We start from the raw sequence: 25,519 nt of genomic DNA, 5'->3' as shown, positions 1-25,519 counted from the left end.
TCAACTTCTTTGGAAAAGACTTACAAATCCAGCTGGGAATAGAGGTTATGCCAGAAGAAGAAAAGGCTGTGGACAAAGTCTTAGAAATAAAGTAGTGTTGTGTACACCTGATGCAGTCCAAAATGTGTTAAAATCAAAAAGGAAAAAAAAAAGGAAAATAAAAAGCTGGGGGGAAAATGGTTAGTAGACTCTAAGATGTAAAAATGTGAAATAATGATAATTTAACACTAGAAGTAAAAAAAAGTTTGAATCCACCTCAACTATTATGGAAAACAAAAAGGTACCTTAACCCATGATTGTTCAGAAATTGTGCAATACCAAACTGAAGTTCAGGAGGATGTAGCAGAACAAGCCCTCCTAGAGGGGGAAAAGATATATGTTGATGGTTCATCCAAATGCTTACTAGAGAAAAAGAATCCCTGGGCAGCCAGGGTGAGGGGTGTTGAGGCTGTGGGTGTTTGACCGCTCTTGTGCGGGCGGCAGAGTCTCGGGGCTGCGGCAGGGGCTGATCCATGGGGGCGGCCCCGCGTGACAACTTCCAGCGTTTGCCCCCCGGTGGAGGCGGCGCGGGGCGCGGGTTTGTGTGGGCGCCGCTGGGGCTCGGCAGCTGCTTGGTGGTGCCGGGGTCTCGGAGGGCGCGGGGTTGCTGCACACGCTCAGCAGCCCGGCAGCGGCGCTGGGCACGGTTTGCACAGTTTGCTGCTGAGGAGCGCGGCTGCCGCAGGGACGGAGCTGCCCGGGGGTGGCTCCCAGCCTGCTGGGGTCCCCGTGCAGGGCGGCAGCCTCAGCCCCAGTAGGTGGGTGAAGAGAGAGAGAGAAAAGGGGCGAAAGGGGGGCGAGGCACATCCCCAAGGTCCCCACAGGGGCCCTGCTATGAGTGAAGAGAGAGAGAAGAGGGGGTGGCATGAGAATAAGCGATAAGACCAAAGCAGAGATAGCCTTGATCTCTCGCTAATTCTCAAAAGCTCACCAAGTTATTTTTGTTCTCTTAAAGCAAGATTCTTTTTCTCTTTCTTCTTTTTTTGCTGATAGGATGGGGCGGGGGGGTTTGTTCTGAGAAGGTATTAGAAGAATGGATCTGTGAAGGCTGAACAGCTAAATACTGCTCAGACGATAAAAGGCAATAGATGTTAAGACTGGCCTGGCTCTCTTTTTTTTTTTTTTTTTATTTATGTTTTTGGTTGTTTGGTTTGGTTTGGTTTTCTTTGGCTTTGGGTGGTTTTTTTGTTTTACTAATTGTGGCTCACAAGAAGAGGAATTTGCCTCTGAGTTTTCCCTTCAGTGCTGTTAAGGCTTCCTGCCTTAGAAAGAAAGGGAAGCATCCTAAGCATGGCAAGTCCCTTTTTCTCTAGGAGAACTGTCCTTTGAGTGATCCCAAGAGCTGAACAACCTAGCGCAGCTCAAGACTCAGCTGGGTACAAGAAGAACAAGCAGCTGTGCCCAAAAAAAACCCAAAAAACCCAACTTGTTGCTAAACCTAGGAAGTTTTGAAGAATGCTAATGGCAAATCCTGATGTAGAGTTGCCTTTCCTCCAGTCACTGTTCTGTGCTATTGAGAAGTCCTTTTCAGGTACTACTGACAAATGAGGCAGCAATCCAAGCCAAGGGAAAAGAGAGTGGATCCAGGCCAGCAGAATCAAAGGAGCTGTGAAGGAACCTGAGGAGTGGACTAGCACATTTAAACCGGGTGATACCAAATTGGCTCCTAAGTTGGGACTGGGTGGTAACGAACTGCGACGACCCAAATGATCCAAGGAATGTACAAAGAATCACAGCTAATTGAGAAACAAGGCCAGGTTTATATCAGTGGTTTCAAGTGCCATCTGGACAAATTCTGAGACATGTCAGATATCCAATTTGGGGAGGAATACTTCCACTCCAAACAAGGAGCATCAGGACTATTTCGGTCAGAGAATTCTCATGTTCTGGCCTTAGCCTGTGACTTATACAAAGAGGGGGAGGAATTACAACTTCCATCAGGGCCATACCATATACCCTGTTTGCTTCATCCTAATACCAGATATGCTGGGTTATAATGCTGGGTTAAATGTAAATGTTTAAATTGTGGGGAAAATTGGTATTGCAGTTTCCACAATTGATGCTCATGTTGCAGGAAGTGTCGAGCACCAAATCTATCCCCTATCCAGATAGAACTCAAAACAACTGAAATAATAACTTTGTTTTGTGGATGGGAGTTATTAGTGCCTGTTGAGCAGGAGATACCTGAGGAACAGTGGGAAACGACAATTACAGAGTGTCAAAAATGATTTGCCTGGAAATTAGCAAAAAGGGAGTGACAAAGAGAAGAGGGCAAGACTGGATTGGCCGCTGTACTCGCCACCGAGAAGATCAAATACACCTGCTATGGGCAGCAACCCCGTAGGCATGGCAGGTGGGGGTATAAGCCATACCAGACCTCTGTTATTCCTTTTTCTGTCACTCATCTTCTGTCTTTTCCCTTTAGGGATACCAGCAAAATCGTGTCACAAATGCTATCAAAAGCATTAGATGGAAAGAAATCAAAGTTCCTCTTTTATTACACACACCCATGTCAGCAGTCACTGCTATGACCCATCCAAATTAAGTACCTGTATGCAAAATGGGGAAAATATTGCATTGCGAGAAACTTAGGAAAAAGTGAGAATATATTGGGAAGTGAATGTCCAAAAGGGGAGAGATGGATTTGTTTCACATTTGCCTTTAAGGGTAGAGTCCAAGATTTGGTAAAAGAAGAATCAGTAAACAAAAAGATAAAACCAGCACAGCAATCTGACTCTGTATCAGCCCCAATTAATAAGCTGAATCATCTTATAAGACTCCAAAAAGTTGTAGAGATAATAAGAAACATAACCAGATGGGGATTAGAATTAATATCAAGTCAACAAAGCCAAACAAAACCCATAATATATCAGAATAGATTGGCTTTAGACTATCTACTGGCCAAAGAAGGGAGTGTTTGTGAAAAAATTAATATATCAGGTGTAGATATATTAAAATAGATGACCACAATGAAAAAAAACCCACACACTGATCCAAAATTGGGAACCAATGTTAAAAAAACTAGCTGGTGAGATCATGTATAGAATGGTGAAAGAAATTAGGCTTCTTCCATTTATGTGTTACAGCTGTTTGAATATTTCTTCCTTGTTTGATTCCTTGTTTTATTCAGCTAATTATCAGCGAAGTCCAAAGCATAAGAAACATTGCTCAAGCTAAATGTTTTATAAAGAATGAGAGAGGAGTTTGTTATAGTTGCTGTTCCAGATTGCAATGCAAGATGTTTTCCATGACCATCTGTATGGCAGATTATCTTTGTCAAGCAGGCAGTTTGCCTTATCTCTCTCTTTGAGTGACCACATTCACACCTCTCTGGGGAGGGGACATCTGTTGATAAAGGAATGTCACTGCATGACTGATAAGAACTGTAACATCCCATTGGGAGATGCTCCGCCCAGAGGGAGGAGCCAAGCATTGCTACCCAGATATAATCCAGAGGTTTTTGAGACACCAGTGTGGCTTTCTCACTGGATTCCCCAGAGGAACAGCAGCTGCCTCTTCTTCCACTGGATCCTCGGAGGAAGAACACATCCTTCTCTACAGGACCCCCCTGCTCCAACAGAACCACCCCTGACACTTCAGGAGGGCTGCAGCCACATTTCCAATTGCACTGCTACCACACCTTTACCCACAGGGTGTCAGATTGGGTTCTGACTCTGTCAGTGTTGTTCTAGTGTACTGCATTCTTTATTTAATCCTTTTCTTTTTTTCCTTCCCTATTAAAGAACTGTTATTTCCTGCTCCCATATTTTTGCCTGAGAGCCCCTAAATTTAAAGTTTATAGCAGTCAGGAAGGGTGGGGAGGGTTTACATTCTCCATTTCAGGGGAGGCTCCTGCCTTCCTTAGCAGACTCCTGTCTTTCCAAACCAAGGCAGCCACATGTCCCGTGTCCGTGTCACGCCCCTGCGATTGTGCCGGCCACCCAGCACTGGGACTGGTCCCAAAGAGGCCGTGGCAGGGCCTGTGGAAGGCCCCAGTGCCCTTCCTGCTCAGCTGCGGTGGCAGCCGTGGGGGCTCATTCTGCTGCCCTGAGCAGGCAGAGTAGAGGAGCAGCTGCTTCTTGTTTGGGCCGTTGCTAAAGTTCCTGCTGGGCTGTGTCTTCAACACTTGGGGCAAGGTCTTGCCTGCAAGCTGGGGCAGTTTGGGTGGCGTGGGGGTGTCCCCAGGGCATGTGGAGGTGTGTCCTGGGGCTCTCTGTGACACAGTGCACCATGGTCACTGTGGGATGGAAAGGGACAGAGTGTGCAAGGGTGACCCTTTGTGACACGTCGTGACATAGGTGCTGGTGGCGCCACGGCCACGCCACAGTGCTGGGTGCACGCGACGGGACAGGACGGGACAGAGCAGTGCTGTGAGGAGCCCCCACACAGCCAACTCGTTCCTTGCTGACCCGGAGCTTTTCCCAGGCGTTCCCTGTGCAGGTGACCTCGAGGCCAGGCTGCGGGACTCGGTGACGTGGAGCATTTCCCAAGCGTCTGCCATCCCTGCGGCCGGTGCCCTCGAGGACAGACTGCGGGACTTGCAGTCCTATTTCCCTTTTGAGACTTCTCTCTTGCTGCTGCCCTCGAGGACAGACTGCAGGAGTTCCTGTCCTGTAGCCTTCCTGAGGCTCCTCTGTTGCAGGTGCCTTCAAGGCACAACTGCAGCACTTGCTCATCTTTAGCTCTTCCGAGGCCTCTCTGCTTCACCAAGCACTCATAACTGCAAAGAGTGACATGGAGCAGAGACCCCCCAGCGTGCCCAGGCTGGCCTGGGTGGAGGAGGAAGAGGCTGGAGCTACCTCAGCACAGCAGCCTGAAGAACTGGAGCAGTTCCAGCTGCGGCAGGAGCGTGAGTGTTAGAGCTGGGCCACAGGGCTGGTGCCTGCAGCATGCTTGGCCCCATCCCATCCCATCCCATCCCATCCCATCCCATCCCATCCCATCCCATCCCATCCCATCCCATCCCATCCCATCCCATCCCATCCCATCCCATCCCATCCCATCCCTGTGGACATATCCATGGATAGGACAGAAGCTGGGCTGGAGCACCTGGCAGCCACGCTCCATCCCCCGGCGCATCCTGAGGCTCTCCCTGCCTGGGCAGCGCAGGGCTGGGCTGTGTTCTCCGGCCTCTCCCGCAGCCCCTCAGCTCTGGCTGCGCTCGCTCTTTGCCAGATGCAGCCCAGGACCGGACACAAGAACAGGAAGCCGCCCGTGGCCGCTTGGGCAGAATGGCGCAGGTACCTGCGGCCATCCCCACCTGGGCTGGGCCTGCTGGCACTGCTCAGCCAAGCACCAGGCTTGGAGCGCTCCATGGATTCTCCCTCTCTTGCTGCCCTTCTCCTGCCGACCCTCTGTGAATTCATCACGTGCCTTTGGCAGGAAGAGACTGCCGGTGCGGGCACGGGCGTCTTGGCCAACCTTCCGTTCCTTGATGCCGAGATCGATGCTGCCATGCTGGATTTGCTTGTGGAGAAGGGTGTCTCCAATCCAATGCAAGTAAGCAGCCTGGGGCAAGGGCTCGATGGCCCCAGCAGTGGTGCGGCGCCTCGAGCCGGCTCTGCCGGGCTCCCTCGGCCTTTGAGGCCCGGCCCAATGCAGTTGGAAGGGAAGCACTTCTCAGGGGGAGTTGCTGCTCTGGCAGCTCTCCAAGTCTCCCCGTGCCCTCTGCAGGTGCCCGCCATGGTGAGGTCCATCCACCAGTGGCTCACGGCCAATGAGGCTGCTGGGCACAGGCTGGACAAGGCCCTTCTGGAGCTGACCGAGGAATACCCCTCTGATGTGCTGATCACCCTCTTGCGCTGGGCCCCATCGTGTGACAGGTGGGGCAGCCCCACATGCCTTGAGGGCTTCGGGTTCACCGGCCCATCACCCTGTAGAGCCTGTCCCTGCTGACTGCCAGACAGGCAGGCAGTTCCAGGATCCTCTGGCTCCTCTGTTTTCCAGGGCTGCCATGGCAGCTCCTGAGCCTGGTGCCACGCTCCCTCCCTGCCCCTCGGGGCCCCTGTACCCACGTGGGCTGGCTGGCTGCTGCCGGCCAGGGGCAGTGGGCAGAGGCAGGGCTGAGGGCCAGCGCGGGGCCCTGCAGCTGCCCAGGCCACGGTGCTGTGGCCGAGCCCGCCCTGACACAGAGCTCTGACCCCACAGAGCTGCCGCCACCATGTGGGGAACCATCATGTCCTCGAGCAGGACTGCGGAGCCGGCGCTGCAGCTACTCCTCGATGTGCTGAGCGCCTGGCCAGTGCACAGCGTGTACACCTCCGATGGGGACAACGCAGGAGTCTTTGCCCTGGCTGTGAGTTTCTGGTGCTGGCCTTTGCCAGCCCCCAGGCTGCCTCTCCAGCACCCAGCTCTCTGTCCTCCCCCCAGCTGCATCCCCCTGCCTCAGGCACTGGGCTGAATCCTGCCTTATGGGAGGGGTTCAGGGGCACCAGGCCCGCTGGTCCCCCCGTGTCTCCCCCGGCCTCTCCCCCACATGCTCAGGCCCTGCCATGTGGATGTCTTGGCACTGAGCCTTGTCTCTGGCTGTTTTATTTCTTGCAGGCAACCGTGGCCCTGTGGAGAGTCTTCAATCTGGCCTGGCGCTCGCCTGTGGTGCTGGAGTATTTCTCCAATCTCTTTCTGCATCTGCTCTTCCAAGCTTACATCAGCATGCAGGATATGCCAGAAGAGGTTGAGACCTTCTGGAAGGGGTGCCAGGAGCAACACGGCCTCTCCGCCAACCCCAACAGGTGCTCCATGCCAGTCCTCCCAGTCTCCCCATCCCTCCCATGCCCCAGGGCAGGAGCTGGGGCTCCCAGCGTGACCTGGGCTTTGCTCTGCACACAGCTTTGCGCTGCAGACCCTGAAGGCCCTGCTCTGCCAAATGCGCTATGAGCACGTGGTGCTGTCCATGGAGCGCAAGCGTGCCTGGGACACGCTGCTCTGTGCCGACACCCACCACTGTGCAGTGCGTCTGCTGGCCAGGTGAGACCTCGTTCTCCCCACCGCCCCTCTCCTTTGTGCCTGCAACGCCCCACACAGTCCCCGTGCTCATGGGCAGCCGGGCCTTGTCACCAAGGGAGGGATGAGCAGACTGGAAAAGGCCGGCACAGGAGGCTGCCCGGGAACAGCCGCCTCCCAAAGCGCCCTCGGGATGCTCGGGAGCAGACCAGAGCTCTGCGAGCCAGCCCTGGGAGAGGTTTGCCCGGCCCAGGAGCAATGGTGCCTTTTTCTCCCTGCCAGGGAGATGCGCCGTGTCTCCATCATCTGGTGTTGCGGCATGGCATCCTGCCTCTTTGACCTGCTCAGCCAAGGCATTTCAGACTGGGAGCTGCCCGCCCTGGCCTTCCTGGTGGAGGTGAGCCCCATGGCCAGCGCTGCCTGGCTGAGCTGCCTCCCAGCCCTCTGCCCTCTCGTAGCCGCAGCTGCCTGGGACGCTGCCCGTGCCCTGTGCTGCTGCCTTGGCTCGGCCCTGTGCACTTCTGAGCTCCTGCCAGCTGGGCACCTCTGTGCCTGCTCTGTGCCTGCTCTGTGCCTTTCAGGTCCTGGATTGCCTGGACTTGAGCGAATGCGGTAAAAAAGTCCTGGAGATCTTGACAAGGCACCTGCAGAGCGAGTCCAGGCAGATGCGTGGCGTGGCGCTGCGAGGCCTCGTGGTGCTCACCTCGATGGTGAGAAGGAGGCAGCAGCTGAAGCTGTGCTGGCAGCGTAGGGCTGGGGCAAGCAGCCCCTTGGGCTTAGCTGGGCTTTGGCAGCTGTGGCAGCTGCTCCCAGCTCTCCAGGGTCGCTGTTCAGCTGCCTGAGTGCTTTGGGACAGGCCTTGGGCCTCTGAGCCCTGCAGCAGCAGCAGCAGCAGCGTGGGGTTGCCCAGCCTTGTTTTGCACACAGGATCCAAGCATGTACAGCCTGACTGAAAGCCTTGGGAAGCTACTGTGGGATAGGGATGAAGACATCGTGGAGAAGACCCTCATTGTGCTCAGCCACCTGCTGCTGCAGAAAGACCTGGCAATAGCCAGCCCCATCGCCCTGCAGCTGGCTGAGGCGCTCTGGCACCTCTTTGACAATGTGAGGCTCTGTGCCCCCAGCCACGGGCACTTGGGTGCTGTCTTGAGCCTGGGCACAGGGAGGCCTGGAGCAGCTGATGTGGAGGGCTTTGGCTTCCTTTTCAACAGGACAACAGCCTTGTGCAGCTGCTCTCCATTCGCCTCTTCCAAGACGTGATCACCTTGGTAGTGGCAAAGGGAGAAAAGCCCCTGAAGAAGCACGTGAGCCAGAGCCTGCTCCCACTCTTCTTCCACTGCCACGATGAGAACGGGCGTGTGGCACAGGTGAGGCCTCCTGGGTGTCCCCATGGAAGGAGCTCAGCTGTCTCCCCAGCCCCTGGCACCTGACGGGCTCCAGCCTCCTCCCGGCCCTGGCACAGAGATGCGGGTCCGGTGCCCTGGGCTGCGGTGCCATCTCTGGGTCTCTGCTGCTCTGCAGGCCTCTCGGGAAACGCTGCTTTCTGCAGTAAGCTTCCTGAAGAGGAAGGATCTCAAGCAGCTGCTGCAGACGGATCAGATGTGGAGATTTGCCGAGTGCTTGGTAAGGACAGCCTGGAATGCCCAGCCCAATCCCTGGAGAAGCCGCCTGCCCGCGGCGCCCGGTCTGTGGGGCTGGCAGCTGTGGCCCCTGCCCAGTGCCGCAGGCAGGGGCACCAGCCTGCGCCCCACACGCCGCTCCCTTGCCTGGGCCGTGCGGGCTCTTCTCCAGGCTCCTGTGGCCCCAAGGCCGGTGCCGATGGAGCCCCGAGCCAGCCGGGCTCTGCTGCGGGGCGGCAGCGCGGCTCGCCGGGCCCTCCGCCCCGTGCCGAGCCCGGCGCCTGCGGCTGCTGGCCGGGCCTCAGGGCTCTGTGGGCAGGGGGAGCAGTGGCGGCCGTAGGCAGCGCCCGGCCCAGGGGCAGGGCCCGCATCAACCCTTTCCCTCCGTGCCCCGCCGCTCTCTGCAGCTGGCAGAGGACAGGAGCCGAGCGGCCGAGCAGCTGCGCCTGGCCCTGCCCTACGTGCGGAGCGCACAGGAGCCCCTGCGAGAGGCGGCCGTCAGGTTCATGGGTGAGCGCCAAGGCCGGCTCCCTCCCCGGCCCGGGCCGCCCCAGCTCGGCCCCAGCCCCGCCTGCTGTCCCGGCAGCAGGATCCGGGCGCGGGCATGTGCAGCCCCGGCGGGGCTCGGCATTGCTGCTGCCGCCCTCTGGCAGCCGTGGCCTGGGGCGGCAGCGTGCGCCAGGGGCCCGGGCTGAGCCCTGCCGGGCCAGCAGGGCGTGTGGCCTCGGGGCTGGCAGCGCCCGTGGGCGGCAGCTGTGGCTCTGAAGGCAGGACACGCTCTGTGTTCCCCAGGGATGGCCGGGCGCTTCCTGACAGGGCAGCAGCCGCACTTCCGCATCATCTGCAGGGGTGAGTGAGGCCCGCAGGCTCTCGCCGGGGGCTGCCGCTGGCACCTGCGTTCCCTGGCCCGCCCGCGGACGGCTCCGCTCCCTGCGCGCCCCAAGGTGCCCACGGCACAGACACCTTGCAGGCGCCTGGGGGACATTCCTGGCCGGCAGCTGCCAGCTCGTCCTTCTTGCCTCCTGCTTCCTCCAGGCCGTGCCAGGAGCTGCGTGCTATGCACGAGCCTGGAGGCTCTCCCCAGCTCCCCACAGATCCAGCCTCTGACTGTGCCTCTGTTTCTCTCTCGGCAGCCCTTCAGGACATGACGGATGACACCAGCCCTGCCATCTCATGCCTGGCGCTTCAAGCTCTGTACATCCTTTTAGCTCTACAGAGCGTTCCCTGCTCCCGACTCCAGAAGATGCGAGACCAACTGCGCCGCCTCTGGCACTCGCGGCCTTTGCTGTGTGGCCGTGGCTGAGTGTCCTGCTGCGGCGCTGTGCAGAACTGCTCCGGGAGGCTGCGTCTGCTGGGGCCACCTGAGCCTGCGGGGAGCACCTCTCCTCTGCCAGCACTTCCTTTCCCTTCACCCCCTAGAGGAACATTAAATTGCTGTTGTTGGATAGCCGGCTGTCCAGGAGCTTTCTCTTGGTGCAGAGTGTCTTCAGGCCAATGGGGAAGAGGGGAAAAGGCTGCTTGGTCAGTGCAATTTGCCCAAGCGTGCGGTGTGGAAGGGAAAGTGGCGAAACGCCCCTTGGCCTTTGGTTGTTCCTGCAGGAATGCTTTTGTTCCTGCATCAAGTCTTCTGGAGCTGGGGGAGCAAGTGTGTTCCGTGTCCATGGAAGAGCAGAAATCGGCAGGATGTGTCTGCTTCCAGCACTTGTCTTGGCTCTTCCTTCGCAGTGCTGGCAGCATCATCAGAGACACACCACAGGTTCTCTCATGCCAGGGTCATCCCAATCTTCTGCACTTGCCCAGGTTCCTCCCAGGTTCACCAGGGAAAATGGCTGCTCGTGCCAGTCCATTCCCTTGCCCAGAAGGCACCTGCTTGTGTTTGGACGCGAGCTGCTGGCCACAGCCAGACAGGCAGCACCCGGATGTCACGATCCGTCCTTACGAACCGGTGTCATGATGGTTCGTGGGTTTGATCTCAGGGTGCAAAAACCTGACACAGCACTGGGGATTTGCAGTAATAATCAAAACAAACATAACTTTATTGAATGACCACAGCAAAATGCAATAGAGGGATTAAGAGAGAGAAAAAGATGGAGAAAGAGAGAGAAAGAGGGGGATAGAGCTACCAAACGTAGAGACAAATTCCTTTGGTCCAGTCCAGTTGAGGATCCGCCTGTTACGTCGGGGAGATCTCAGAGGCACAGTTCATCTGGACCCCAATTATACTCTTTTTCGATGGGGGAAGGGGGATGGATTTTTGTCACGGTTTGATGCTGGCACAATCCCAGTGCCCCCATGAAAATACCTTCTCCCTGGTGTCTACTGTGAGATGTGACCAGGAATAGAGCAAAGCAGGCTCCAGCTTAGGAATAGAAGGAAAAAAAAAATTATAAACTTAGAATATATAAAAAGAAACACACAGAACTCAGGATGAAAACCTTCCAAACATTCCTCCTCCCCCCAACCAAGTTCCCAATACATCACAGTAAGGCAAAACCTTGGATTCTCAATTCAGTAACCACCCCTCAGATCACCAACTCTCAGTACATCACCACCCCTCAGATAATCAATTCTCAGTTTATCAAGAGGAGAGGAGTCCGTCTTGTACCATAGGCTTCCCCAGGAAACACAGTTGAAACCTCTTGTGTTTCCATGTCACACATGGCACCGCCTGGAGAACATTTGCCATCGTGACATCTTCCTTCCATGTCCAGTGCTCTCACCACTGTACATGGACCAAAGCTGCTTCTGGGGTTCCCCTTTTAAGGATGCTTTGCCCAGTTCCAAAAAAGCACAGTCTCTCACTTTTGGGACACCTGTCCCCTCCAAATTCACCCCCTGGGGCCGAGGGGTCTCGAGAACAGAGATCTTCTTCTTCACTGAAGATCGAGGGCACCACCACACCCTCCTCACCTGCTTCTGTTCACGCTGCTCCTTCACATAACATCACTGCACTCTCTTGGCTCTGAGCCATTGCTCCCCCTAAATGCAGTCTCTGTGTCACAGGAAAAATGGTTCTGTCCATGGCAATACAAGAAAAGTCCAGCCAAAGGCCACTCCATCACCTCCGCCCACCCAATATTCTTCTCAACTTCTCTCGTGGCCCCTTTCCTCCCATTTCATCTGTATCTCTCCTCATTTAATTCCAGGAGGATCAGCATTTGCAAGGTTTCCATCATCCAAGAAAAGGGTTAAAAATCTCAGGCTCTGCCTGTCCAGAACTCCCACGCTGGCCCTGCCCGGCACCTTCTCGCCACACCCCCCCTTCTCCTTCTCGCCGGCCGTGCTATCCAATTTCAAGGTGGCACAAACACAGGCACAGGCACAGACACCGGCTCTCTCTCTCTCTCTCTCCCTCTCTCTCTGGGGCTGCTGCCCGATGCCCCTCCAATGCTCCTCCACCCTCCCATCCTGCAGGGGCCTTCACCTCCCTTCTCTGTCCAAGGCCCGGCTCACCTCACGCGGCCGCATGGCTTCCCCTCCCGCACCGAGCCCGCAGCCGGGCAGGGCAGCTCTGAACCTTTCACCAACGGGAACCAAGAGAGCTTCCCCTGGGCGTTCTCTGCTTTTAACCCCCGTGTTCTCAGAGGCGTATCCATGTCCTCAGTGGCCACACCAGGTGCCAATATTCAAATCTGAGCACCTATTGGTTTGACCACTGCATCCCAAAAAAACTCACTTCCTCTCAAACCACGACAGGGAGGAGGAATGTTTTGGAAGGTTTTCATTCTGCGTTCTATGTGTATCTTTTATATATTGTAGGTTAATAATTTTTTTTTCTTTTATTCCTAAGCTGGAGCCTGCTTTGCTGTATTTCTGGTCACATCTCACAGCAGACTCCGGGGACAATGTATTTTCATGGGGGCACAGGCATTGTGCCAGCATCAAACCATGACACCCGCTCCCCTTCAGAAACACAACTTTATTAACAAGGGGTCAAGACAATTATTAAATATTATTAAAATTTTAAAAAGACATAAATTTAAATTTAAAAAACATTGCATTATATTTTAATAAGTTGTATAAATTTTAAAATAATACTGAATTGTTTTTTAATATTATTTAGAGATTCTTAACAAGGGCTGAGCTCCCCCTTGATGCTCACTGCGGGATGTGGGGAGGGGGCGATGATGACGGAGCTGGGGGGGGCTGCAGCTCCAGGGGGGCGGGGAAACCACGGGGTTCTGGTGCTGCTGCTCTTCCTCCTCCTCCTCCTCCTCCTCCTCCTCCTCCTCCTCCTCCTCCTCCTCCTCCTCCTCCTCCTCCTCCTCCCTCCGGGCCCAGCCCCCACCCTTTGTCCCCCTCCCTTTGCCCAAATCCGTCCCATCGCCGACCCCCAAACCCCTCCCCATCGCCCCCCAATAAACGGCCCCGGGGGCAACTGGGAAGCTTTATTGGGAGCACTGGGAGCAGGCACTGGGCGGGGGCAGAGCGCCAGCGGGGCTGGGGGGACACGGGACCCCCCCCAAAATCAGCGGAGCAGGGACGGAGCGGGGGGTCCCGGCCGGGCCCGAGCCCACGGGGAGGGGCTGCGGCCGCCGCCGGCTCAGGAGCTCTGTGGGCAGAGAAAAGGGGGTGACACCGGGCTGGGGGCCCCGGCGGGAGCGCACACGCTCCGCCACGGCGGGGACGCCACCCCCGGCACCCGCCCTGACCTTCTTGCGCACGTAGAAGCCGAGCCCCAGCGCCAGGAAGACGAAGCCCAAGACGAAGCCCCCGATGCCCGTCAGCATCTTGCTGCGGGCGGCGTCCGGCGGCATCTCTGGGGGGTCCGCAGGGCTCAGCGCCCCCAAAACCTCTCACGGACACCCCCAGCCCCTCCCAGCGCCCTCCCTGTGGCCCCCAGCCCAGCCAGGAGCCCCTGAAACCTCCCCCCGATCCCTTTTTGTCCTGGCCAGGAGCCACCAAAGCCCCTCCTGTTGTGGTTTGTTCGAGGTTTGTTCAGTTTTCCCCCCGTGGATGGATTAGTGGTTCTGCCCAAATTCCAGTTCTTGTCAATTACAGTGCTCCTCCCACGTTTCCATGGTTCCCCCAATGTATCCTGTTTGTCTCCCTCCCCTGGCCGCCTGCCCGTCACCCGGCACCCCTGCCCCTTTTTCCAGAAGCTTCTGGCCGGGGTGTTGGGTGATTGGTTCAGGGGCCAAGGCCCCACCCACAACCATCTCCCGTTGGCTGTTTATGGTTGTCAGTCTTCAATGTATCTTTTGTACCCCTCTTCTGATTTGTTGTTCCTGGCTCCACCCATTCCCTATAAAACCTGAGGCATTTCCCTGCCTCAGTGCTCAGACTTCAGCTCCCCGACCCATTAATACCCCTTCCAATAAAACCTACTTCCCCACTGAGCTCTGAGTCGCCCTTTCTTCCACGCCTGCAGCTTTGGAGTATTTTCGCCTGCGACCAACTGCCCTCAAGCCTAACATCGCTTGGGCACAGGGCCCGGATTTCGAGTCTGGGCAGTGCCCGATTGGCTGGAGGCCGGCTGGACTTCTCTCCTAGCCTGGGCATTTCTCTCATCTTCTGGCCGCTGCTCCAGTTTTGGCGCCCAACGTGGGGCCCACCTCGTCAGACAGCTCCTGACCAGCATTCCGGGTCAGTAGAGCTCAGAAGACCATCGGCCCGCGGACCCCACGGGCAGGATTACAAAATCCCTTGGACGCAAAACTACCCCGAGGTTGAGCAGACCTCACTTTTGAGGCAGCGCTCCCCGGGGACCCCGGACGGCAGCTCCAGCACCCGGAGTCGTCCCTGCTGCAGGACCTTCTCCGCCCCGGTTTTCTGTTCGTCACCCCCCGGACTGGTGAGTGTTCCGTCTCTCTCCCTGTCGCCTCTTTCTTCCCCCGGTGTTCTGTCACCTTCCCTTTAGTGTTCCAGACAGGGGCCGGTGGGTGGCACCCTTTTTGTTTTTTCGTTTTCCTTAGCTGGTGCGGAGAAGGCTTGGCTGTGGCTGCTGATTTATAACCCCTTATAGAGCTATGGGTGCTAGGCTCTCAGCAGCCCAGAAAGGGCTCTTTTTCCAAGTTGCGGGTGTCCTTGTTGGGGGGGGTGTTTCGTTTAATAAAAAGGAAGTTAAGAAATTAGTTAAATGGATCTCCTCTGAGTTCCCCGAGGTCTCCCCTGCCTTGATCCAAGATCCTGCCTTTTGGCGGAGAGTCTCTAAGAGACTCTCGGAGTTGGTTAGGTCAGGGGACGCCTCGCTCTCCCAATTGGCATTTTTGGCAGCTCAAATTAAAAACATTTTGAGAGCAAAAGGGGACTCAGAGAGACCAAGAGTTACGTTTAGTTGTCTCCCCGGTTCAAGTTCGGCTCCCTCTACCCTTAACCCTCCTCCCCATCACCCTAAAAGCAAGTCCGGGATTCTGAAGGGTGCAGCTCGCCCTTCCAGCCAGGCGCAGGGGATTCAGTCGTCCCCCGGCCCGTTTCGGAATTCCCCGTCCCCCCGCCCTAGGAGTCCTGGCCAGACTCCTAGGGACTCCTCATCTTCTCCTGGTTCCCCAGTCCCCGTCCCGAAATCCCCAGTTTCTAGACCCCCGTGTTCACAGTCCCCGGTTGTTAGATCCCCAAGTTCATGCTCCCCAGTTGCTAAATCCCCAGTTTATCCCCGGTTGCCTCCAATGACTCAAAATGGCTCCCAGGGAGCCCAAGATGGAGGCGACCGCATGGCTGAGTTGGCGGGAAAACCCCCTCCTTCTTCCCAGAACCCCTTCCTACAGAGTCCCAGCCCTTTCCTGCCACTCAGCCACTCCCATAGTCCCACCCTTCTGTCCTGCCCCTTTTCCAGTCCCTCCTCCTTCCCAGACCCCTCCTCCGTACCTCCCACTCCTCCTCCCACCTACCCACCCATTTCTCCTCCCCCGTTTCCCACCATAGCTCCTCCCCTGGCACCTCCCAGACCATCTCCCATGACTCCACCCCCTGTTGCTCCACCTCCTGTCGATCACCATGTCCTACCTCCTGACTCCGCCTCCTGGGAGGGTCCTTCAACATCGGACCTCCCTCCCCAGGTTCCCAGCCACGCCCCTGCCTCCCTCTCTTCCGGTTCCCACGCTCCCCCTTCCGGTTCCCACGGTCCGGGGTCCGGGGGGGGGGGGGGGTTGGGAACCAGGGACCGGGGTCTGCTGCCATACCATCGGCAGCCCCGGTCGTTTACCACCCTGAGGGGGACGGTGGGGTGCGCAGGCAGTGGGTCCCCCTTAACCATATTCAGATCAAAGAGCTGGTCAAGGCCCAAAAAGACTATGGCCGGGACAACGAGTACTTCCGGGGAGTGTTGCAGGCGACACTCTCCGAGGCCGATGTCACCCCCTATGACATCCGGCGTCTCTTCACATGCCTGCTCAATCCCACCGAGCGGGCGATGTGGGAGGCCGCCTGGAAGAGGGGAGTGACAGAAGCTCTCCCGGGCCTGTGGGGTCAACCCCATACTGGGGTGGACCTCATGGGCAATGTCCTGGCTGTTGACCAGCTCTTGGGGACCGGGAACTGGGAGGATGGGTACTCGCAGGCGAGTACCCTACCCCAGGAGGCGCTCCGGGTGACGGCCCGTGCGGCCGAGAAGGCGTTCCTGGCGCTGCCGGGGGCGGTCCCCCCTCTCTCCTTTTCAAAGATCTTCCAGGGCGCAGAGGAGCCATTCCTCGACTTCGTTGAGAAGTTGAGGAGAGCTGTCGAGCAGCAGGTGGCCGACGAAGTTGCCCGGGAGCACATCATCAGGGAGGTGGCGTCCTCCAACTGCAACACCGCGTGTAGGGACGCCATCCTTAGCCTCCCGGTGCACCCGTCCCCCTCGCTGCATGACCCGCTCGAGGTCTGCGCCCGGAAGGTCCACATCATACCATCTAGAGAAGGAGAGAGGAGAAGACCACCACCGCCCCGAGTCGGCGCCGCGGAGGAGACGCCGGGAGACGCTTTCGCCGGAGCCGCTAGCCGTCAATCTACCCCTGGAGCTACCGCTGCCACCGCACCTTGCCATCTGTGCGGCCAGCTCGGGCACTGGATGCCAGACTGCCCGTTGCGGCGGGAATTTTATGAGTTTAAGAGGGCTAAGGGACAGAGGGGGACACTCCCGCCAAAAAACTAACAGTACAGCGCAGTTCCCCCCTGCGCAAGGACATAAATAAGGCGGGAAAGATAACATCTCGCAGGGAGGGGAGGAATCAGGGACCGCCGTCCGCCGATTTTGACATTCTAATACCGGATTTGACTTCTACCAGTACTCCCAGGCCGACACCGACTCTAACCACCTTTTCTGCCTTTGAACCCTTCAGGTTGCAGCTGACGGAGCCTCTCCACCTCAAGGACTCCAACTTTCGACTCGTGTCAGTTGACCCGGAGTGCCCAGGTAACTGGGGGCGGATAAGGTGTAAGTACGTCGTTGTCGGGGACACAAAACACACACCACACGAGGTGAACATAATCCCGGGTCTCCTACCATCGGACCCGGGACAGTTCGCCGTGGGGCTGCACTGTGTCCAACCCCCCATTTTCCTGCCCAAAGGACAGGTGATCGCACAAGCGATCCCTGTCCCTGAGATGACTTGGGCCATTGGGCGTCCGCCAGCAGAGAACGCCAACCTAACTGTTGCGTGGGCCCAAGTCCTGGGGCGGGAAAGACCACACCTAAATTGTTACATCTCCAAGGGGGGAGAGGGCAAGCCTCTTCAAGGCTTGTTGGACACCGGGGCAGATGTGACGATCATTCCCTCCCGGGAATGGCCGTCACATTGGGAATTACAAAACGCGCCAGGGCATGTCCGTGGTGTAGGGGGCTTGCAATTGGCCAGACAATCAAAGAGCGTTGTACAAATTACGGGGCCGGATGGGCAATTGGCTTCTGTGCGCCCATTCGTTTTAGATTATGCGGAACCCCTGTGGGGGAGAGACCTCTTGGCCCAATGGGGAGCCCGAATTGACCTCCCAGTGACTCCCCAGGTTTTTTGGGCGGCGGTCACTGATGAGCGCCCTACCTGGAAGCCGAATTGGAGATCAGATAAACCAGTACAGGTAGTGCAGTGGCCGCTCAACAAACAAAAATTGGCGGCGCTCAACGAGCTCGTCAAGGAGCAGCTACTCAAGGGCAACCTGGTGGAGACCACGTCTCCGTGGAACTCCCCAGTGTTTGTCATCAAAAAGCCCAACAAAGATAAGTGGCGGCTCCTTCACGACCTCCGCCAAATTAATAATATCATCGAAGATATGGGGCCTCTCCAACCAGGGATGCCGTCCCCTACAATGCTCCCCCAAAATTGGAATTTGGCAGTCATTGATATAAAAGATTGTTTTTTCCAAATTCCTCTACACCCGGACGATGCTCCGCGTTTCGCCTTCACGGTTCCCTCCATCAACCGTGAAGCCCCAAGTAAGCGCTACCATTGGCGGGTCCTTCCACAGGGCATGAAGAACAGCCCAGTGATCTGTCAATGGTACGTCGCTTCCTTGCTGTCCCCGATACGTGCAGCCACCAAAGACACCATCATATATCATTATATGGATGACATCTTGGTGTGTGCTCCGACCAGCGACCTACTTACCCACGCGCTTGACTTGACAACCGATGCGTTGATTGGTGCAGGGTTCGAGCTTCAGCACGAAAAGATTCAACGGATGCCACCCTGGAAGTACCTGGGTCTTGATATAACAAAGCGGACTGTTGTTCCACAAAAATTGGCTATTAAAACCAACATAAGAAACTTGGCGGATGTCCACCAACTGTGTGGGTCCTTGAACTGGGTAAGGCCTTGGCTAGGCATTCCAACTGAAGACCTAGCCCCCCTTTTCAATTTATTGAAAGGGGGAGAGGAGCTTAGTTCTCCAAGGTCCCTTACCCCAGAGGCCCAGGCAGCGCTAGAGAAAATCCAAAATTCCATCTCGGCCAGGCAGGCCCACAGATGCCATCCGGGTCTGCCATTTAAATTCGTTATCTTGGGTAGACTGCCACACCTCCATGGGGTGATTTTTCAATGGGACGTGACCATCAAAGGCAAGGACCGGGGCTCGGGGGATCCCCTCTTAATTATAGAGTGGGTATTCCTCAGCCATCACAGGTCCAAGAGGATGACGCAGCCCGCCGAGCTGGTGGCAGAACTAATCCGAAAAGCCAGATCGCGGATCAGAGAGCTGGCAGGTGTGGACTTTGAGTGCATACACATTCCATTAAAATTAGATTCGGGCCACTTAAAAAGAAAAATGCTTGATCACCTCCTTGAGACCAATGAAATGCTCCAATTCGCTTTGGACAGCTACACCGGTCAAATCGCAGTTGATCGACCGGCCCACAAATTATTCAATCAGGAATTTACCTTATCTATCAAATCGGTTCAAAGTAGAACCCCTTTGAGGGCTTTGACAATTTTTACAGACGCATCTGGAGCATCCCACAAGTCAGTCATGACTTGGAAGGATCCTCGGACTCAGCGGTGGGAGGCCGATATCACTGAGGTAGAAGGATCGCCTCAGATTGCTGAGTTAGACGCAGTCGTCAGGGCCTTTGAGAGGTTCTCTGAGCCGTTCAATCTTGTTACGGATTCGGCTTATGTAGCAGGTGTAGTGTCCAGAGCTGAGAATGCCATATTGCAGGAGGTATCAAACATTGCTTTGTTTAATTTGCTCTCAAAGCTCGTGTATTTAGTCTCCCACCGAGAGCAACCATACTATGTGATGCACGTCAGGTCTCACACCGATTTGCCGGGGTTCATTGCAGAGGGCAACAGGCGCGCGGACGCCCTTGCCGCTCCAGTTCAAGCTGCCCCTCTCCCTGATCTGTTCGGTCAGGCAAAGATCAGCCACCAGCGATTCCATCAAAACGCCCCTGGCCTTGTTCGGCAATTTCATCTTACCCGCGAACAGGCCAAGGCGATGGTGGCTACATGTCCCCATTGCCAGTCCCACCAGCTCCCGTCTATACCTTTGGGAGCTAACCCCCGCGGTCTATCAAGTTGTGAGGTGTGGCAGATGGATGTCACCCACATTCCATCTTTTGGCCGGCTTCAGTTTGTTCATGTTTCTGTGGACGCTTTCTCTGGCGCCGTCTATGCCTCTGCCCACACAGGGGAAAAGGCGGCAGATTGTGAGAAGCATCTGCTTCAAGCGTTTGCTGTCCTGGGCATCCCCAAAGTTTTAAAAACAGACAACGGCCCAGCGTACAAGTCCAGGGAGCTGCGAAGCTTCCTGCAGCAATGGGGAATAGAACATAAAACCGGCATCCCCTATTCCCCGACAGGCCAAGCCGTGGTGGAAAGGACCCACCAGAGCCTTAAAAGAGTTTTGGATCAACAACGAGTGGCCGTGAAGGTGGAGTCTCCCCACATCCGTCTCGCGAGGGCGCTTTATACCATCAACTTTTTAAATTGTTCGTATGAAAACCTGAACCCGCCCATAGTGCGACACTTCGGGCAACACGAGCAGCTGCAGCTCAGGGCCAGGCCTCCTGTCCTCATTAAGGATCCGGAGACCTGGAAAACGGAAGGGCCTTTCGACCTCGTGACCTGGGGAAGGGGATACGCTTGTGTGTCCACCCCCTCAGGTCCGAGGTGGATCCCAGCAAAATGGGTCAAGCCCTTTCGCCCTGGGAAGACTCCAGGGGCAGAAAACGTGGGGCAGGTCACCGAGGCTTGTTGGCGGCGGCGGCGGAAACCCTAAGGGGATGGGGCCACCCTTAACCTGTATCCCCCCCTGCCTTGGGCAGAACCAAGTTTAAGTTTTTTCTTACGTCTCTCCCTCTTGTTCGTTTTAGTTACTTTCACATCAACATGGACCGGGCCCATCATTTCATCATCCTGACAGTCATCCTCATGTGGTCAACTATACCGTCGGCAGACCCTTGGATCGTTCCCCAGCCAAGGGCGAACGTATGGAGAACCCTCGCTCAAGCCATGGGCCAGGAGCACATCTGCCTGGACCTTGGCTCAGCAGAAGACCCGATGTCGTCATGCCTAGTGGGGATCCCTCTGCCTCTTTTTGAGTTCCCCTTTCCTTTTAACGTTACCTTAGGTTCCTTACTTCATCGCAACCCCCCTTTAATGGTAGACGCCCAGAACGCCTGGAGGGACGGGCTCAGGAAATTGACCCCCCTGCAGTCCGACCCTCCAGAGCTTCATTTAGTTGGCTCCGCAAAGTCTTCTGTTTGTATTTGGTTTCAGTATGCCCCCCTGTTCGGTTCCTCGAAATACTCGGACATCAGACCATCTAGTCCGGAGTACCAGGCAGCGCGATGGTGCAATTTTACCATCAGATTGCCGCTGGCTTCCACCCTTGGCGTAAAACCATTAGCGCTGCCCAGAGGAACCTTTTTTATTTGCGGAGACCGGGCGTGGGCTGGCATCCCCCCTCGTCTGGCCGGAGGCGTCTGCACTTTCGGCAAGCTGACGCTGCTTACCCCCAACGTTACCCAAATTAGAGATTGGAAAATTAAGAAGTCGCAGTCCGAATTGGCAATTTCCAAAAGAGATCTTAGAGACTTCGACCCGGACTGCGACTCAAAAATTGAACATTGGGCAAGACCAAAATCGATTGCGCTCACCATCTTTTTACCTTGGGTGTCAATCGCGAAGTCTCTGGGTGAATTGGGCCGCCTAGAGTGTTGGGTGGCAAAGCAGGCGAATTTTACCTCAGCTGCTTTGACTGACCTCTTCACAGACGAGGAGATAACTAGGAAGGCGACCCTGCAAAATCGGGCGGCCATCGATTTCCTCCTGCTGCTCCACCATCATAGCTGTGAGGAATTCGAGGGCCTGTGCTGCTTGAATTTGTCATCTAAAGCAGAAGATGCGAGGGTCTCCATACGCAAAATGAAAGAACTCGTCCATGAAATCAAAAACGAGACGTTGGACTGGCTGGGGAGCCTGTTTAAAGGCTGGGGACTGTCGGGATGGGCCGGCTCCATACTTCGATCTGTTTTGTATTTAGTTTCAGTTATAGTCATCATCGCTGCCGCCTGCTCCCTGCTGTGGGGACTAATCAAGAGACTTTTATTGAATGCCACCGCAGCCCAAGTGAACCACCTGGAACTCCCCGGAGTCGAGGAGGACCCTGCCTCGATTTCAGGCTCCGAGAGCGCAGACAGCGAAAGTATAGACTCTGAAACAGCTCGAGAGATGACGACCGTTTAGCTTAAAGACTTGGTTGATTCCCCTCCCGGTTTCTTTTTCTTTTTAAACAAAAAAGGGGGAGATGTTGTGGTTTGTTCGAGGTTTGTTCAGTTTTCCCCCCGTGGATGGATTAGTGGTTCTGCCCAAATTCCAGTTCTTGTCAATTACAGTGCTCCTCCCACGTTTCCATGGTTCCCCCAATGTATCTTGTTTGTCTCCCTCCCCTGGCCGCCTGCCCGTCACCCGGCACCCCTGCCCCTTTTTCCAGAAGCTTCTGGCCGGGGTGTTGGGTGATTGGTTCAGGGGCCAAGGCCCCACCCACAACCATCTCCCGTTGGCTGTTTATGGTTGTCAGTCTTCAATGTATCTTTTGTACCCCTCTTCTGATTTGTTGTTCCTGGCTCCACCCATTCCCTATAAAACCTGAGGCATTTCCCTGCCTCAGTGCTCAGACTTCGGCTCCCCGACCCATCAATACCCCTTCCAATAAAACCTACTTCCCCACTGAGCTCTGAGTCGCCCTTTCTTCCACGCCTGCAGCTTTGGAGTATTTTCGCCTGCGACCAACTGCCCTCAAGCCTAACATCGCTTGGGCACAGGGCCCGGATTTCGAGTCTGGGCAGTGCCCTATTGGCTGGAGACCGGCTGGACTTCTCTCCTAGCCTGGGCATTTCTCTCATCTTCTGGCCGCTGCTCCACCCTCCCGTCCCTCTGAGGATCCCACAGCCCCCTCCTAGTTGCCCCCAGCGCCCCAGGAGCCCCAAAGCCTCTCGCAGTCCCTTGGCAGCCCCAGCAGGACTCAGCCAGAGCCCTCCCAGTCTGTGCCCAGCACAACCGAGCTCATGGCGAGCCCCGCTTTGCCATGGCCGATCTCCTTCCAGCCCCTCCGGGCTCACTGCGATCCCTCCCAGTCACACCCAGCGCCCCCAAACTCCCTCCCAGTCACACCCAGCACCCCCAAACTCCCTCCCAGTCACACCCAGCGCCCCCAAACTCCCTCCCAGTCACACCCGGCGTCCCCAAACTCCCTCCCAGTCACATCCAGCACCCCCAAACTCCCTCCCAGTCACACCCAGCACCCCCAAACTCCCTCCCAGTCACACCCAACGCCCCCAAACTCCCTCCCAGTGCCCGCCAGGACCCCCCCCAACCCCATCCCACCCTCCCCAGCATCCCCCAAACCCCTTCCCAGCCCTTGCCCAGCCCCCAGGGCCTCTTCCAGTTCTAGCCCGGCTCTCTCCAGCTCCCTCCCAGTGGCTCCCAGCACAGCCCAGTGGCTCTGCCAGCGCCCCCAGGGGCTCCCCCGTACCCCAGTGCCGGCTCAGGGGCTGCTCCAGGCTGACGTGCTCCACCTGGCAGCTGTAGGTGAGCCCGCGCCGGGGCGGGGTTTCCAGCAGCACCAGCAGCTGGTAGGTCCAGTCCCCGTTGGGGATCACGTCGGTGGCCACCACGTGCTCCGAGAGCTCCTGCTGGCCCTGGAACCACCTCACCTGGATGGCAGCAGGGTAGAAATCCATCACGGAGCAGAGAGAGAGAGAGAGAGAGAGAGAGGGGACACTGGGATCAGCTGGGGGGCACTGGGAGAGAGAGAGGGGAGGGCTGGGGTGGGTTGGAGAGGGACTGGGAGTGACTGGGAATCGGCTGGGAATGGATTGGGAGGGACTGGAAATGGACTGGGAGGGACTGGGAACGGCCTGAGAATGGACTGGGATGGACTGGGAGGGACAGGGGTGGCACTGAGATAGGTGGGAGGGGATGGACGGGCACTGGGAGAGAGAATGGAGGTCTGGGAGTGAACTGGGACTGAGCTTGGAATGGACTGGCAGTTGACTTGGAGGGGCTGGATGGGACTGTGAAAGACCGGGAGAGGCTGAGAGGTAATGGGAGGGATTTTGGTGGCACTGGGAGGAACTGGTAATGAAGTGCGCGGCACTGGGAGGCCGAGTCAGCGCAGGGCACTCGGCGCTGCGGGTCTGCCTGGCAACCCATGAGTCACCAGAGAGACGCGACCTGATTGGCTGAAAAGCGTCACCGTTACGCGTCGCTGAAATGGACGCGCGTGGGGACACTGGAAGGGACTGGGATGGACTGGGAGGGACAGAAGGACCTGAGATGGGCCCAAGGAGGGCTGAGGGATCCAGGGGCGATTCCCAGGGAGGTTTCTGAGGCTCCAGGGCCATTGGCAGGGCAGGGCGCCAGGGGACGCGCTGCCCCGCGATCACCTCGCTGCTCCACGGTGGTGAACTTGGCATAAATATCGTAGTTGTGCCGACAGAGCCAGTCCACCGCAGTCCGTGTTTTCTGCATCCATTCCGGGTCGCTGTTTCTGTCCCTGGCCCACCTCTCCCCATAGTGGGTGAACCCCACGTACACCCCGACGTCGCTGTCGAATATCAGGAACTGATCCCGCTTGTAGATGTATCTCGCAACGAACCTCACCTTTTCGGTGCCGTTAATGAACTGACATTCGTACTTATGCATGTTCTGGAACACCCCTGTGAGTTCAGGACACAGCTAAGGGCTTGCCTCCCCAGTACCCCCCAGCAGCACCCCCAGAGCTCCGGGGCCCACCCCGGATCCCCACTCCGCACCCCCTGTGCCCCACGGCCGCCATGGGACTCTCCTGTCCGCGCTGCCGCTTCCTCTTTGCCGCCCTTCCTCCATTTCCCCTTTCACGTCCTCTCCCCTCCCACCTCCGGCCGCTCCCAAATCACTTTTGGGGTCCCATTTCCCCATTTTCCCACAAATCCCCCAATCCACAACCCCTCGGGCTCAGTTTTGGGGTTCCCCCTCCCCTTTTCCCCACTTCCCCACCTTCTCCCACCCGTCCCTCCCCTCCCCCCACCCCTCAGCCCCTCCCGCTCTCCCTTTGGGGGGTCCCCTCCTCCTCCCCCTCCATTCCGGGCTCCCCCCTTCGCCCCCTTTTCCCCCTTTCCCCCCCCGTCCCAGCGCCTCCCGCCCCCCGCTCACCCGAGAGCTCCGCGCCCGCAGCCGGGGGGGCTCCCAGCACCACCTGTGCCACCAGTAGGGCCCCAGCTGCCGCCCCTCGCCCCATGGCCGGGGCCGGGCAGGGAGCAGCAGCCCCAAAGCAGCCGCGCTGCGCTGGCAGCACCAGTCCGGAGCAGGGCGGGCTCGGCAGCGCCGCGCGCTCTCATTGGCTGCCGCCACTTTTGGGCAGCGATCGGCCACGGGCTCTGCCCGGCAACCGATGACGCAATAAAACGTCCCGAGATCTCATTGGCTGAGCCGCCTCCTGCCTGCGCTGCCATTGGCTGAGGCCTTTCCGGGCCGCTGCAGCCCCGGGCTGGGGGTTTTTTGGGGAGGGGGAACCTTGGGGCGCTGGGCCGGTGGGAGCTCAGGTGAGCCCAGCAATGCGTGCCCAGGGCCGCGGGATCTCAGCGGTGCCCGTGGCGAGCGGTGACGCTGGCCCGATGCCAGGCACCCCCAGAGCCGCTCTGTCCCTGCCCCTGCAGCCGCACAGGGACAGAAAATGGAACCGAGGGATCCTGGCTGGGGACAAGGACCGGGAGAGATCCCTCAGCAAATCCCGCACGGGCACAACAGACCTGGCCTGGGCACACGGAGGGAATTTATTACCAACCAAATCACAGCAGCACAAGGAGAAGGGAAAGAAATCTCTCCTGCACCTTCCTCCCACCCAACACGGATCACCCAGAACAGGGGTCACCAGGGCTCTGCCCAACGGGGATCACTGAGGATCATTCAGCACGGATCCTCCCATGGGCGATGGAGCTGGAGCAGCGCACGAAGCTCTTCCCACACTCGGGACACTCGCAGGGCTCTCCCTGGTGTGCAAGTGCTGGTGAGTGACGATCTCTGAAT

The 25,519-nt window shown here is 57.1% G+C and overlaps 2 protein-coding genes and 1 pseudogene across 2 annotated transcripts; 2 read left to right on the top strand and 1 right to left on the bottom strand.

The window, feature by feature from the left end:
* The window catches only part of LOC136570612 (zinc finger protein 208-like), a 625,335-nt pseudogene that overhangs the window by 29,177 nt on the left and 570,639 nt on the right, over nucleotides 1-25,519 (top strand).
* Nucleotides 2,386-10,001, top strand: LOC136570554 (maestro heat-like repeat-containing protein family member 7). The gene is made up of 16 exons (XM_066571028.1): nucleotides 2,386-2,392; nucleotides 4,682-4,888; nucleotides 5,215-5,279; nucleotides 5,422-5,538; nucleotides 5,713-5,861; nucleotides 6,187-6,334; nucleotides 6,583-6,770; nucleotides 6,868-7,005; nucleotides 7,264-7,378; nucleotides 7,563-7,691; nucleotides 7,909-8,085; nucleotides 8,193-8,348; nucleotides 8,503-8,604; nucleotides 9,008-9,110; nucleotides 9,393-9,449; nucleotides 9,734-10,001. Exons 1-16 carry the CDS (start codon nucleotides 2,386-2,388, stop codon nucleotides 9,901-9,903), a joined length of 2,028 nt encoding a protein of 675 aa, XP_066427125.1. The 3' UTR covers nucleotides 9,904-10,001.
* On the bottom strand, nucleotides 12,989-24,731 carry LOC136570553 (class II histocompatibility antigen, B-L beta chain-like). The gene is made up of 6 exons (XM_066571026.1): nucleotides 24,647-24,731; nucleotides 23,899-24,171; nucleotides 23,539-23,587; nucleotides 22,986-23,215; nucleotides 13,253-13,359; nucleotides 12,989-13,150 (listed from the first exon to the last, which is right to left on the bottom strand). The coding sequence occupies exons 1-6, from the start codon at nucleotides 24,729-24,731 to the stop codon at nucleotides 12,989-12,991; spliced, it is 906 nt and encodes a 301-aa protein (XP_066427123.1).

This window comes from Molothrus aeneus, unplaced genomic scaffold (assembly GCF_037042795.1).
Source record: "Molothrus aeneus isolate 106 unplaced genomic scaffold, BPBGC_Maene_1.0 scaffold_35, whole genome shotgun sequence".
Taxonomy (NCBI): Eukaryota; Metazoa; Chordata; class Aves; order Passeriformes; family Icteridae; genus Molothrus; species Molothrus aeneus.
This window is presented reverse-complemented; position numbering and strand designations above follow the sequence as displayed.